The 12395-nt window shown below is 48.7% G+C and overlaps 1 protein-coding gene across 6 annotated transcripts in view; it reads right to left on the minus strand.

Moving 5' to 3' along the window:
• Positions 1-12395, minus strand: part of MYH14 (myosin heavy chain 14) — a 74893-nt gene that overhangs the window by 16444 nt on the left and 46054 nt on the right. For all 6 annotated transcript variants that reach the window (XM_014560781.2, XM_032487633.1, XM_032487632.1 and 3 more), the window contains 8 exons: positions 11303-11426; positions 10566-10737; positions 8092-8304; positions 7387-7531; positions 6548-6754; positions 3588-3692; positions 3344-3496; positions 1873-2121 (listed from right to left, as the gene is read on the minus strand). In XM_014560781.2, the coding sequence (XP_014416267.2) occupies positions 1873-2121; positions 3344-3496; positions 3588-3692; positions 6548-6754; positions 7387-7531; positions 8092-8304; positions 10566-10737; positions 11303-11426 (1368 nt within the window). The remainder of the gene's footprint in view (positions 1-1872; positions 2122-3343; positions 3497-3587; positions 3693-6547; positions 6755-7386; positions 7532-8091; positions 8305-10565; positions 10738-11302; positions 11427-12395) is intronic.

Raw genomic sequence — 12395 nt, forward strand, 5'->3', positions numbered from 1 at the left:
TGTAAAACACAGATGGAAATTCAAGAAAAGGCAAAATAACTTCAAAAACGAAGAAAAAATTGGAGAACTAATGCTACCTGATTTTCAATATCTATGTAAAAGCAAGTTAGTATAGAGAGTATTTTTTAAAAATAGAGTTTGAACAACTGAATATCCAGATACATAAAAACTGAACTTGGAGCCCTGAGAGCACTATATATAAAAATTAACTCGTATGACTGAAACATTATGCTGTACACCAGAAATTGACACAACATTGTAAACTGACTATATTTCAATAAAAAAAAGAATGCAAAAATGCTGGATTTTAAAGGCATCTGAAAAAAAATTAACTCAAAGTGGATCATAGACCTAAATGTAAAACCTAAATCTAGAAAACTTTTAGAAAAAAATCATAGGAGGAAACCATTGTGATCTTAAGTTCGGCAAGGATTTCTCAGACACAAAACCAAAGGCATAACATACAAAATAATAAATTAATAAATTGGACTTCATCAAAATGAAAAATTTCTGCTCTTTGAAAGACTCTACTAAGAGAATGTACGGACAAGCCATAGACAGGATGAAAATATTTGCAAACCAATATACCTGATAAAGAACTTGTATTCACAATAAATAATTAAGTAATTTACTTTTGAAATTCAACAGTGAGAGAAGAAACAACCCAATTTTTTTTATAAGGCAAAGATTTGAATAGGCTTTTCACCACAGAAGATGTATAGATGGCAAATAAGCACATGAAAAGATGCTCAACATCATTGTTCATTAGGAAAATGTGAATTAAAGCCTGCTATATCCTATTAGAAAGACAACCATTTTATTTATAACAATTAAAAACTAGACACAACTTAAATGTTCATCGACAGGGTAATGTTTTTCAAAATGTGGTTTATCTCAAAAGGAATAATACTCGGCAGGAACAAAAAAAAGGGAATAAGTGATTAGATGCACGTAAACATATGGATGAATCTCAAAGTAATTATTCTCAAGAAGCCAGATGAAAATGAGATTTATAGAAAAATAAACTATATAAAATTCTAGGGGATACCAAAAATTAATTAAAAACAAAACCCCACCGTTGAATATCATAGTCAAACTGCTAACAACCAAAGATAAAGAGAAAAAACTGAAACCAGCTAGAAAAACACAACACATCGCCTACAGGGAAATAATGATTTGAACAACCACTAACTTTTCATCTGAAACAATGGAGGCCACAGATGATGGGATGATCTCTTCCAAGTGCAAAAAGGATAAAACTGCATACCTAGAATTCAACAGCCAGTGAAAACACCTTGCGAAAATAAAGGCAAAAGAATGACTCTCCCATTTTCTGGAGGAAGAAAACAAGGCACAGAGAGGTCGGGCCACTTGCACAAGCGACACAGCCAGCAAGGGCCCAAGCTGGGATTTGAACCCAAGGGTTGCCTGATCTTAATGCTCTGGGGTTCTGTGAATTTTATCACATCCTCGGACTGCCAGGTGCTGAAGATTACCCCCATTTTCCAGATGGGCAAACTGAGGCTGAAACGGGCCAAGCAGCTTGCCTGAGGTCCACAGTGGGTCACCAGGAGAAGCGAGATGTATTATGTCACTTAATCTTTCCTAAGGACCCGCTGGTGCACCTTCAGGACACCCCTGGGAGTAAAAGTGGGCACTCCCAGTAATGATTTTGGGACAAGAGACATAAGCCAGGATGGATGGGTGTCTTATTTTACAGAGGGTCAGAGGGAAGAGGCATCTTGCCCTAAGGTCCTCCCAGGTTCGGAGTTGAGCTGGGATATCACGTGTTACTGATTCCTCCCTGCGACCACGGGGAGCGTGGATTACCATCCTGATTTCCAGGTTCGGGAGTAACCCGAGGTGCCTCACCTGGTCAAACTTGCGCTGCTTCTTCTCCAACGTGCTCACGAGCTGCCGCTGCTGCTCCAGGTCCATGGTGGCGTCATCCAGCTCTTGTTGCAGCCGGCGGCGGCCTCGCTCCAGCCGCTCTACCACCTCCGTCTTTTCTGCCAGGCGCTGGGTCAGGGCCTCAACTTCTCGGGCTGCCCGCCGCCGGGCCTCCTCCCCTGCCTCCAGTGCCCCTGCCTCCTCTTCCTGGCGCCTCCGCCACTCTGAGAGCTGGGAGGGGATGGGGAGGAGGGAGAGGGAAGATGGCACTCATGGCTGTGACCAAGGCGGAAGTTGGTAGGGCCCCCATTTCCCAGATGAGGAGACTGAGGCCTGAAGAGGGAAATACTCACTCCACTGGGTGCTTCTGCTTTGGAGTATGGATGAGGTTGTGAGTTCTATGAGCCCTAGCTCCTCCAGGGGATTAAAATTGTTCCCACTGGGACCGAGAAGATGAATCAGATCTGGGCTCAGTCCTGGGAAACCCTCAGCCTGATGAGGGAGACTGAGAACCACAGCCAGGGTGACAGAGACTAAGGTAGAAATATGAAGCCATGGGAGTCCATGGGAGAGGTTCAAAATCTATTTAGAACTTTCAAGAGAGACTTCCTAGAAGAGGGGGCATTTGCAATGGATCTTAAAGTATGCATAGGAGTTTTCAAGTTAAAGAAGGATATTCTCAGACATGCATTCATCATTCATTCATTCAACAAGCATTTCTGAAGGCCCTCCGTACATCAGGTCCTATGTTGACCTACGCTGGGGACCCAGATGTAACTGTGATGGAGTCCCACTTTCAAGGAGCTCCCAGTCTGGTGGGGGGACTCATGGGCAAAGACAGTTCCAGCAAGGGTGACTGGAGTGCGGACAAAGGAGAAAGAAGGGTTGTGGGAGCTCAGAGGTGGGTGGTTAGGGTTTTTTCAGAACAGGAGAGGCTAATTCTAAGTTCTGAAGAAGGAAATGGGTTTTTCCAAGTGAAGTTGGGAAAGAGAGGTGAGAGATAAACACAGCTAAAGATGAGGGAAAAACCAGAGAATGCAGGGCCTCCAACATCCAGCTGAGATGCATGGGTTTTCTCCAAGGGAAGCTGGGAGAGCCACGGGAGGGAAGGGCAGGGTCAGCTCTGGGGGTAGAAAGACCAGGTGAAGGATTGAGCTGGAAGGGGAGAGGCTAGAGGCAGGGAGGTTTGAAAGGAGGCTGAGATGAGGATTCAGGTGGCAGAGGATGAGGTTTGAGCAAGGCTGGGGCCGTGTGGATAGAGAATCGGGGACAGGAGGGACAGGGCTCTGCACAGACAGGCTCTGGGGCACAGGGAGAGACAGAGGTGAGTATGGCTTGCAGGGGTCTGGCCTATTATACACTGGGCCACAGGGCCACCCCGAGCCAGGGGACCCAGGAGAAGCAGGTTGGTAGACTAGGTGTCCTCTTGAGACCCCCTTCCAGGACTGTTCACCTGGGCCTGGGCAGTCTGCAGCTCCCGGCCTGCACGCTCCCTGGCAGTTGCCTCCTCCTCCAGCTGCTCCCGCAGCCCTGCCGCCTCAGCCTCCAGGGCTCGTGCCCGGGAGCCCAGGGCCAGCTTCGCCCTGGTCTCCTCCTGCAGCAGCTCCTGGAGATGGATGGGAGAATGGATGTTAGGCGTGGGCAGAAGGATGGGGAAGCCTGGGGTGCGGAGGGGTGGGCAGGTGGTGAGGGGTCACCTGGGCATCGTGTAGCTGGACCTCCATGCTGGTCAGCTCCTTGCTCAGCCTGATGGCTCTGGACTCGGCCTCGCTCAGTGCCCCGGACACATTCTCGAGTTCAGCCTGTGGGGGAGGGACACCTTCTAACGATGGCTTACAGCCAGCTGCCCCATCTGCTCCCCCACCTCAAATCCCCACCATGCACTGCTGGTGGGAACGTGAAATGATGCAGCTGCGGAAGACAGTCTAGCAGCTCCTTAAAGTGGTGAAAGGTAGAGTCTCTGAACAGCCCAGCAATTCCACTCCGAGGTGCAGTACCCAAGAGAAATGAAAACGGATGTCTATGCAAAAACGCAGACAGGGGTGTTCACAGGAGCACTGTTCACAGTAGCTGAAAGGCGGAAACAACCCAGATGTCCATTCCCAGATGATGGCTAAACAAAATGTGGTCTCATTAGGAATATCATTTGGGAATGAAAAATAGCAAAAGACTGATAGATGTTACAATGCCGATGAATCTTGAAAACGTTCTGCTGAGTGAAAGAAGCCAGACACCAAAGGGCAAGTATGGTCTGACTCCATATATATGAAATGTCCAGAATAGAAACTCTAAAGAGACAGAAAATAGATCAGTGATTGCTGGGGCAGCCTTGGTATTATTGGGGAATGGGAGCTAAGGAATACCGGGTTTCTTTTCGGGGTGATGAAAATGTCCTAAAATTAGGTTATGGTGGTGACTGTATAACTCTGTGAATATATTAAAAATCACTGAATTGTAAATTTTAAATGGGTGAATTCTATGGTATGTGTTATATTTCAATCCAGCTATTCCCACCGCACCCAAATCATCACCATGATGATACTGGGTACAGCTCCTGGCCTCGGGTTCCTTTGCTGTAGGAGTCAGGAAGTGGTTCCCCACCTTCCACTCCGTGGACTATTGCCTTCACCAGAGGAGGACCTCTTCTGCTTTGTCCCCTGCTGGGACCTCACGGCCCATGAAGGGGCCTGACACACAGTAGGTGCTCAGTGAATGTTTCTTGGATGACTGTCTCCAGCCCGCATGTGTTAACCTGCAACTCCTTCTCTCCCTTTTCAAGGTTCACTAAACAAGCCAGATTGGGTTCAAATTCTGGCTGGTAAGAAAACTGGTCTGGAAACTTGGAAATAACACGAGGCAATGACCAAGCGTCCTTTTGATGGGACAAGACTGTCTAACAGGCCCACCTCAGGCTCACCTCAGGCTCACCTCACTATCCAAGGGAAGCAAACTCTCGTTGAGCTACCCTGTGAAGTTATGCGAAGAAGACTGGCTGAGTTGCAAATGATTTCTGCCCAGCAGAGAAGATCAAGTTCTGCTTTGTGCCTGGTATATATCTTGTGCTCCATAAATAGGTACACCTGTCAGTTTCTGAGAGCTTGCTGTGAGTCCAGGAACTACGCTAAATGCTTTACAAGTACAGGCTAACTGAATCCACACACCAAGTCTATGTGGTAGATACCATTATTAGTCTCAGTTTACACAAAGGGAAGCTGGGGCACAGAGAGGTTAGGCAATTTGCCTAAGGTCACATAGCTCTGCAGGGTGAAACTGAGATTTAAGCCCAGGCAGAATGGCTCTAGAGCTGTATTCTTCAACAGGGTAGCCACTAGCCTCAGGTGGCTATTTAAATTTAGAGTAATTAAAATAAAATAAAATAAAAATCCAGTTCCGTTGTACTCGCCACATGCTGTGTGCCCGATAGCCAGGTGGATAGTGCAATTATAGGACATTCCCAACATGGAATAAAGTTCTTCTGAATAGTGCAGCCTAGAACTCCTGCTATCAGCCACCAAACTCTACTCTTGATGTCACTTTTATTTATGTAATATATAAAGTGCTTAGTACAGGGACCACTACGTAGCATGATTCCACTGGGGCAGACCCTAACTGTCCCTCCAAATCCATTCTCCTGATCCCATGACAGGCTGTTAAGTAAGCGCATGGCTGCCAGCTAGAAACTACATTTCCAAGCCTCCTTTGCAATTGGCTGTGATCATGTGATGATGATATGGACAATGGAATGCAAGCCAAGTGATGTATGCAAAGTTTGTCTCTTCCTCTCTTTGCTCCTTCCTGAGCTGGAGCACATATGTCCCCACCATCCAGATTTTACTCTGAAGGTGAGGTCAACATCCTCAGGGATGATGGAGTGATCTCATGGAGCACAATGTCTTGCCAGCCTCGACTGCTTACTCTGAGCCTATTTCTTGAGAGGGAAAGGCGCATGTCTTTTATTCAAGCTGATGAATTCTGGGGTCTCTTTGTTATAGCAGCTTAACTTTTACCCTAACTAATACACTATTTTAATCTGGAAGTTAAAATCTATAATGGTCTTCTTCCCTGGTAGGGTTGGGGAATAAAAAGCCATTCTTTCCTTCATTCTTTCTGCTTGTTTGTATTCTCAATAATAAACAGGGATTGGTCAGTTAAAAAAAAACATAAAAAAATTACAATGAAAAACCCACATGTCTTTAAAAGTCACAGTGTGATACTGTCCTCACACAGTTCCAAGTATTCACACTGGGTTTTTCTAATCAGACTGTAGATTATTTAAGGCCAGAAGATAAGAAGGTAGAAGGTGGACACTGTGGAAGAGTTAAGAGCTACAGGGTCAGTCATGCCTGGATTCATTGGAGCTTTGGCTCTGAGGGACCTTAGACAATCAACTTCACCTCCCTGGGCCTCAGTTTCCTTGTGTGTAAAATGGGAACAATATTAGCACTTCCCTCAAAGGAGCATCAGGAGGCTTTAGTAACACAGGATGTTTGGTGTATAATAACCATTCATCAAATACTAGCTATTTATGTGTGATTATGTTAGAAAAGTTGGAAGGGGCAATAGGGTTGATGTGGATCAAACAGAAGCCCAGAGAGGGTAGGCATCTCACCCAAAGTCACACAGCAGAGACCACCCCTGACCTGGCTATCCCACTCACCTGGGCTCGCTGCAGCTTCTCAGCAGCCTCTGCTCGTGCCCGCTCCCCGTCACCAGCCCGGCCCTGCACCTCCTGCAGCTGTGACTCCAGGCGGCGTCTCCTCTGCTCACCCTCTTGACGCGCAGTCTGCACATTGCTTAGCTCCGTCCGCAGCTCGGACACTTCGGCCTCCAGAGCCAAGCGGGTCTTCTCCCATGCGCTTTTGCCCTTGTTGAGGAGAGAGACAGCATCTATTTATGACTCTCTTTCTTATCAGGTCAGGCAAGTGCATGCCCCAGAACCTTTGCACTATCTATCCCCTCTAAAACTTCTCACTGTTCCTTAAAGACCCAGGCACACTCCTGCCTCAGGATCTTTGCACTGGCTATTCTCTCTGCCCAGAATATGTTTCCCCATGATGCTGGGATGGCTCACCCATCACCTCCCTCAGTTTTTCACTCAGAGGCCACTGTTCACAGAATCTCTCCATGGCCTCTCTATTTAAAATCACAACACACCCTCCCCCACCAGCATTTTCCCAGCACTTATGACCCCAGTACACATTATGAATGTGTTTAGATTGTTTACTCTCTGCCTCATCTGCTAAAATGTGAGCTCCATGAGGGAAGGGGGTATTGGTTGTTTGGTTCACAGCTGGGTCCCCAGTACCATCCCAGGGACAGAGTATGTATTCAATGAATGCTTGCTGAATGAAAGATGGGACAGGACCATAAATATATGAGGAGAGAACCCCAGAGAGATGGGCTGGTCTGGAAATAGCCAGAGGTCCTCTTCCAACCCAGAATCTTGCTTCCCCTCTGCATGGCTCCCCAGAACCCCCTGCCCCCACCCCCACTCACCCTCCGGGCTTGTTCCAGCTGCTCCGCCAGCTCTCCCAGTGCCTGGCCGTGGCGCTGCCGCAGCTCCTGTACCGCCACCTCATGAATGCGTGTCTCCTCCTCTAGTGCCTTCTTCAACTCCGTCACCTCTTGTTCCCTCTTGGAACTTTTATAGGGGAAGGGGGACAGGGAACAAACTTTCAGACTAGAAGAAGTCTGGGACTTTGGGGGAGCCCCCAACTGCTGGTTGTGCCCCCTTTTATTCTTTCCCTCCAAGGATGGGGACCTCACTCTACATTCCCCTAGGGGTCTGGGTGGTGATGTTGCAGGAGGAGTGTAGCTTTAAGGGTGAGCTCCTATTCATCTTTCAAAGCCCTATGCAAAAGGCCCCTTCTCAAGGAAGCTTTCTTGGACTCCCACCCATAGATATGGTCCAGAGGCCTTCTCTTATCATCCACGATGCCCTGTGCTACTCCATTAAAGCTCACTTTGTTCTGAACTGGGTCTTGTCTTTGGCTGAAACTTCCTACCCCCAGCCTGGAGTTCCTGAGGGCAATGCCTGAGTCTGACTCAACTCTGTCCCTGACTTGGGGACAGTGCCCACTAAACAGTTGTTGAATGACTAAACATTCATGCAGATGGAGAGCTTGGATCCAAATCCTTCTCTCCCCCAACCCAGCCCTGCATGTGCCCGCCCCGCACCAGCAGCAGGCAGCCCAGCCTCACCGGAGCTCCTGCTGTGCGTTGGTGGAGTCCAGAGTGTCCTCCAGCTCGCCCCGCAGTGCCTCGAGTTCCTCACCCAGGTCCCGGCGCTGCTTCTCCGCCTTGGCCCTGGCTGCTCGCTCAGCCTCCAGGTCCTCCTGGGCCTCAGTCAGCCCTGCCTGCGCCTCCCGCAGGGATTTGAGCAGCTGGGTACGGGCCCCACCCTCCTCCTCCGCCCTAGTGGGTGGACAAGGACCAGAAGGTTGGTACAGGGGCAGGCAGGGCTCAGGAATGATTTCTGGGGCTGATGAGGTCAGACGTGGACTTTAGGGGTGGCCCATCCCTGGTTCAAATCCCAGCTCTGGGGAAGGGGGAGGGATAAATTAGGAGTTTGAGATTTGCAGATACACATTACTATATGTAAATATATAGATAAAAAATAAGGTCCTACTGTATAGCACAGGGAACTATATTCAATAGCTTATACCTATGATGATAAAGAATATGAAAAAGAATATGTATGTATAACTGAATTACTATGCTGTACTCCAGAAACCAACACAACATTGTAAATCAACTATACTTCAATTCAAAAAAAAAAGGAAAAAAAAAATTCCAGCTCTATCCTTGGGCATGCGCCTCCAGTACTTAGAGGCTCAGCTTTCTTAGCTGTAAAACGGGAACTGACACCACCAGTAATCACAGGGACACTTACTAAGTTCCTGCCACTCAGGAGCCCTTTATTTTATCATCTCACATAAAGTTTATGTCCAGCAAGGAAACTGAGGCACAGAGCAGGAAAGTACTTGCCCTGGTTACATGGCCAGTGAGTGGCAGAGCCAACCCCAGGATCCCTCCTCATAACCCCTATGGGAACTGCCTCTTTCAAAGAGAATCTGAATGGAGGGGCAGTGTGGACTGTGGGTTGAACAGCTCAGGGAGATGTGCCGATCACGGTTTGTATCCCCTCCTGGGCCACCTGCCCTGGCAAATGACACCTTCTCTGAACTACAGGCTCTTGGTCTGTGGGAGGGCAGTCCCACCCTACTTCACAAGGCTGCCATGAGGAAGGCAATGAGAATAAGAGCCCGAAAGGCTGTGTGTTACATGATTCCACTTCTGTGAAATAGTAAGAATCGGCAAATCCTACATGGATGGAAAGCAGTTTGGTGGCTGCCAGGAGCTGAGGGGAGGAGGGAATCGGGTAGTGATTGCTTAATAGGATTTTTTTTTTTTTTTGGAGGTGATGAAAATGTTCTGGATAGAGGTAGTGGTTGCACAACATCGTGAGTGTACCGAACGCCACTGAATTGTACACTTAATTAAAAAAATTTTTTTAATTAACTGAGCTCTACCCACTTCCCTAAATTGTACTTTAAAATGGTGTCTTTTATGTGTATATGACCTGAATAGAAAAGAGAAGGGGGAAAAAAATAGCAAAAATAAAAAGTAGGGGGGAAGGTATAACTCAGTGGTAGAGCGAATGTTTAGCATGTACAAGGTCCTGGGTTCAATCCCCAGCACCTCCATTAAAAAAAAAAGGTAGGAACAGACATGCAGCATCTATGGAGGGCTTAGGGTGTGCCAAGCATGTTATAAGCACTTTCTTATTTAATCCCCACACTAACCCCAGTAGTGGCTTCTATAATCACCCCCATTTTACAGATGGAGAAACTGAGGCTAGAGAGGTGCTGTCACTTGGGTGAGGTCACATGGCCCAAAAGGGGATGAGTTGGGATTGGAACTCAGAAATCAGGCTCCAGGGTGCGTGTTGTTAACCACCCTCTGCGAGCCCCGTGTCCCATCGATTCCAAGATGCATGTTTTCCCTACATTTTAACATCTCTGAAATCGAGCTGCACCCGTACACAAGGGCGCCTCGGACCGCGTGAGTCACAGTGGGTAAAAAGCATTTGAAACACTGAGTGCTTTATCTGGCACACTCAATAATTGTGAATGACTAGTTATAAGGATTATGATTCCTGATAAACAGAAAAGTCCTACTGTAGAGCACAGGCAACTATACTCAAAATCTTGTAATGGCCTATAATGAAAAAGAATATGAAAAGGGGAAAAATATATATAACTGAATATACATATATATAACTATGGAGTACACCTGAAATTAACACAGAATTATAAATCGACTGTACTTCAATTAAAAAAAAATTATGATTCAGAAGACAGTCAGACCACTTATCAAGTCACAGTGGCTTCTGGGTGGTTGGGTTTTGAGAGGCTGAGCAGGAGGAGAAGAAATAGCACTTTCTAGCCCCCAGGATGCACTCAGAACCGTGCAAGTTACTAGACACCTAGGGCCTGGTTTCGGTTCGGCTTTCTGGTAATCAGGTAGGTTTGGAACTCTGTCCATATTACAGAAGGGGACACCGAGGCTCAAAGTAGGGTGGCGTGTGCATGGCTTGGGAGCAGCTGGGCCAGGCTCTGTACCCAGGAGGGTCTCGCTGGGGCGCCCCCCACGCTGGCAGCCCGCCCCCGCACCTGGCCAAGGCGGCCTGCAGCTCCTCCTCCTTGCGGCCCAGCTGGACCCGCAGCTCCTCCACCCGCTGCTGCTGCTCCGCCATCTGCTCCTGCAGCTCTGAGCCCTCCACGTCCAGCCGCCGCTTCAGCTTCTCTAACTCCTGGCGGCCCTTCTCCTCCTTCCGGAGGCGGTCTGGAGGCGGGAGCGGGGGCCAGTGAGCAAGGGAGCCGACCCACTCGCCCTGGCACTTGGGGGCTAAATGCTGAGCTGTGCATCTTTCCACCCCGCCTCCTCTTTCCCGCTTCCCCTTCCCTGGGCCCACCCACTGTCCCCAAGACCCGGTGCCAGACCCCATTTGCTGTCCTCCCCGCCACCCGGTGACAGCCCCTGCTCCAGCTCTCTGGCTCTCTCTGCCCTGCCTTGTCCTCCCTGCCTCCCCAGCCTCTTCCTGGGTTCTCTCCCTTCTGTTTCTGCGTCTGAATCAATAGCAAGGGACAATGAGACTTAAAAAACAAACAAACAAACACGAAAGTTAGTGGGACCATCAGATAGGGTGACCCAAGACATGATGAGATAGTAAAAGAATTGGACCTGGGGACACAGAAATAACCAGAGCCGAGAGGACACCTGTCCCGCGCCAGCTTTCCTGCCCCATTTAGCAGATATGACCACTGAGTCCCCACAGCGCCTGAAGTCCCCCTCAACCCCGCTCCCCGCTGGAGCATGCACAGCTCTCCACTGGGGGGCGGGCACTCACCCTCCATGTCCGCAATTGTGGCCTCGTATTTGAGCCGAAGCTTATTGAGGCTCTTGACTTTCTCCTCCTCCTCGGCCGCCTGGGATGAGAACTCAGCCAGACGCTCTTCCAACAACTTCCGCTCCTGAGGGTGGTGGTGGTGGTGTGGGGGGAGGTCAGGAGTGGGCCTGTGGCAGCTTCCACCTGACCCTCATCTTTGGCAGTGTCATTCCCATCTGCGTTCCCGCTCATCTCCACCCTTCCCCAACACTCCTGCTCCCACACCAGTTGCCTCCTTTCCCATGCTCTAGGGTCCACTGACCCAGCCCACCCCTATCTGTCCCCACCTGTTCACTGCAGTGGAGACTCCCACTATTTGAAGGACACCCCCATTCATTAACCCATCGCCAGACCATTGGACAGTGAGCCTGACTCGAATCATTTGCTATTATAAACAACACTGCAGCGAACATCCTCCATCTGCTGCATTTCTGCGTGAGTGCTGGGCCCTTGTTCCTACTTCAAAGAGGGTTCATGGACCAATGGTGCATAAGCACCAAAGGGGATCTTGTTAGAAATGGCATCTCTGGTTCTACCCCAGACCTGCCAAATCAGAATCTGCATATTAACAAGTTCTCCGTGTGACTCGTGTGCGTGCACAGGAGAGTTTGAGAAGCCCTGGCCTGGAGCAGTGCTATTCAACCTGTGAAAGGTTCTGGAAATCAGTGCAGTGGGTCGGCACTGCCTTCAAAGGAAAGAAAGAACAGAGTAGAAGAGCCACTGCATCAAAGGAATGCGCCTCAAAACTCTGGTGCAGCCATGAGCTCTCAACTCTCAGGCACTGTGGCCTGTGGGAAATCTGCCCTGACCACCTCTAGAACAGGTCAGGCCACCCCGCTCGGCAGTTTTTTGTTCTTTTCTGACAGTTTATAATTAGTTCACAACGTGTGGTTATGTTTATTTCCTGGGGTGACTCATCCAGCATCCCCTTTCCTTCATGCCTGAGGGCAGAAATTGTTCTCTAGATGATTAAATGCCACATCCCCTGTGCCTAGCTCAGTCCTGGCTACAGCAGGTTAAAGATAGTGCCAGATCCTTCACTGTGTCCCAGACA

This window comes from Camelus ferus, chromosome 9 (genome assembly GCF_009834535.1).
Source record: "Camelus ferus isolate YT-003-E chromosome 9, BCGSAC_Cfer_1.0, whole genome shotgun sequence".
Taxonomy (NCBI): Eukaryota; Metazoa; Chordata; class Mammalia; order Artiodactyla; family Camelidae; genus Camelus; species Camelus ferus.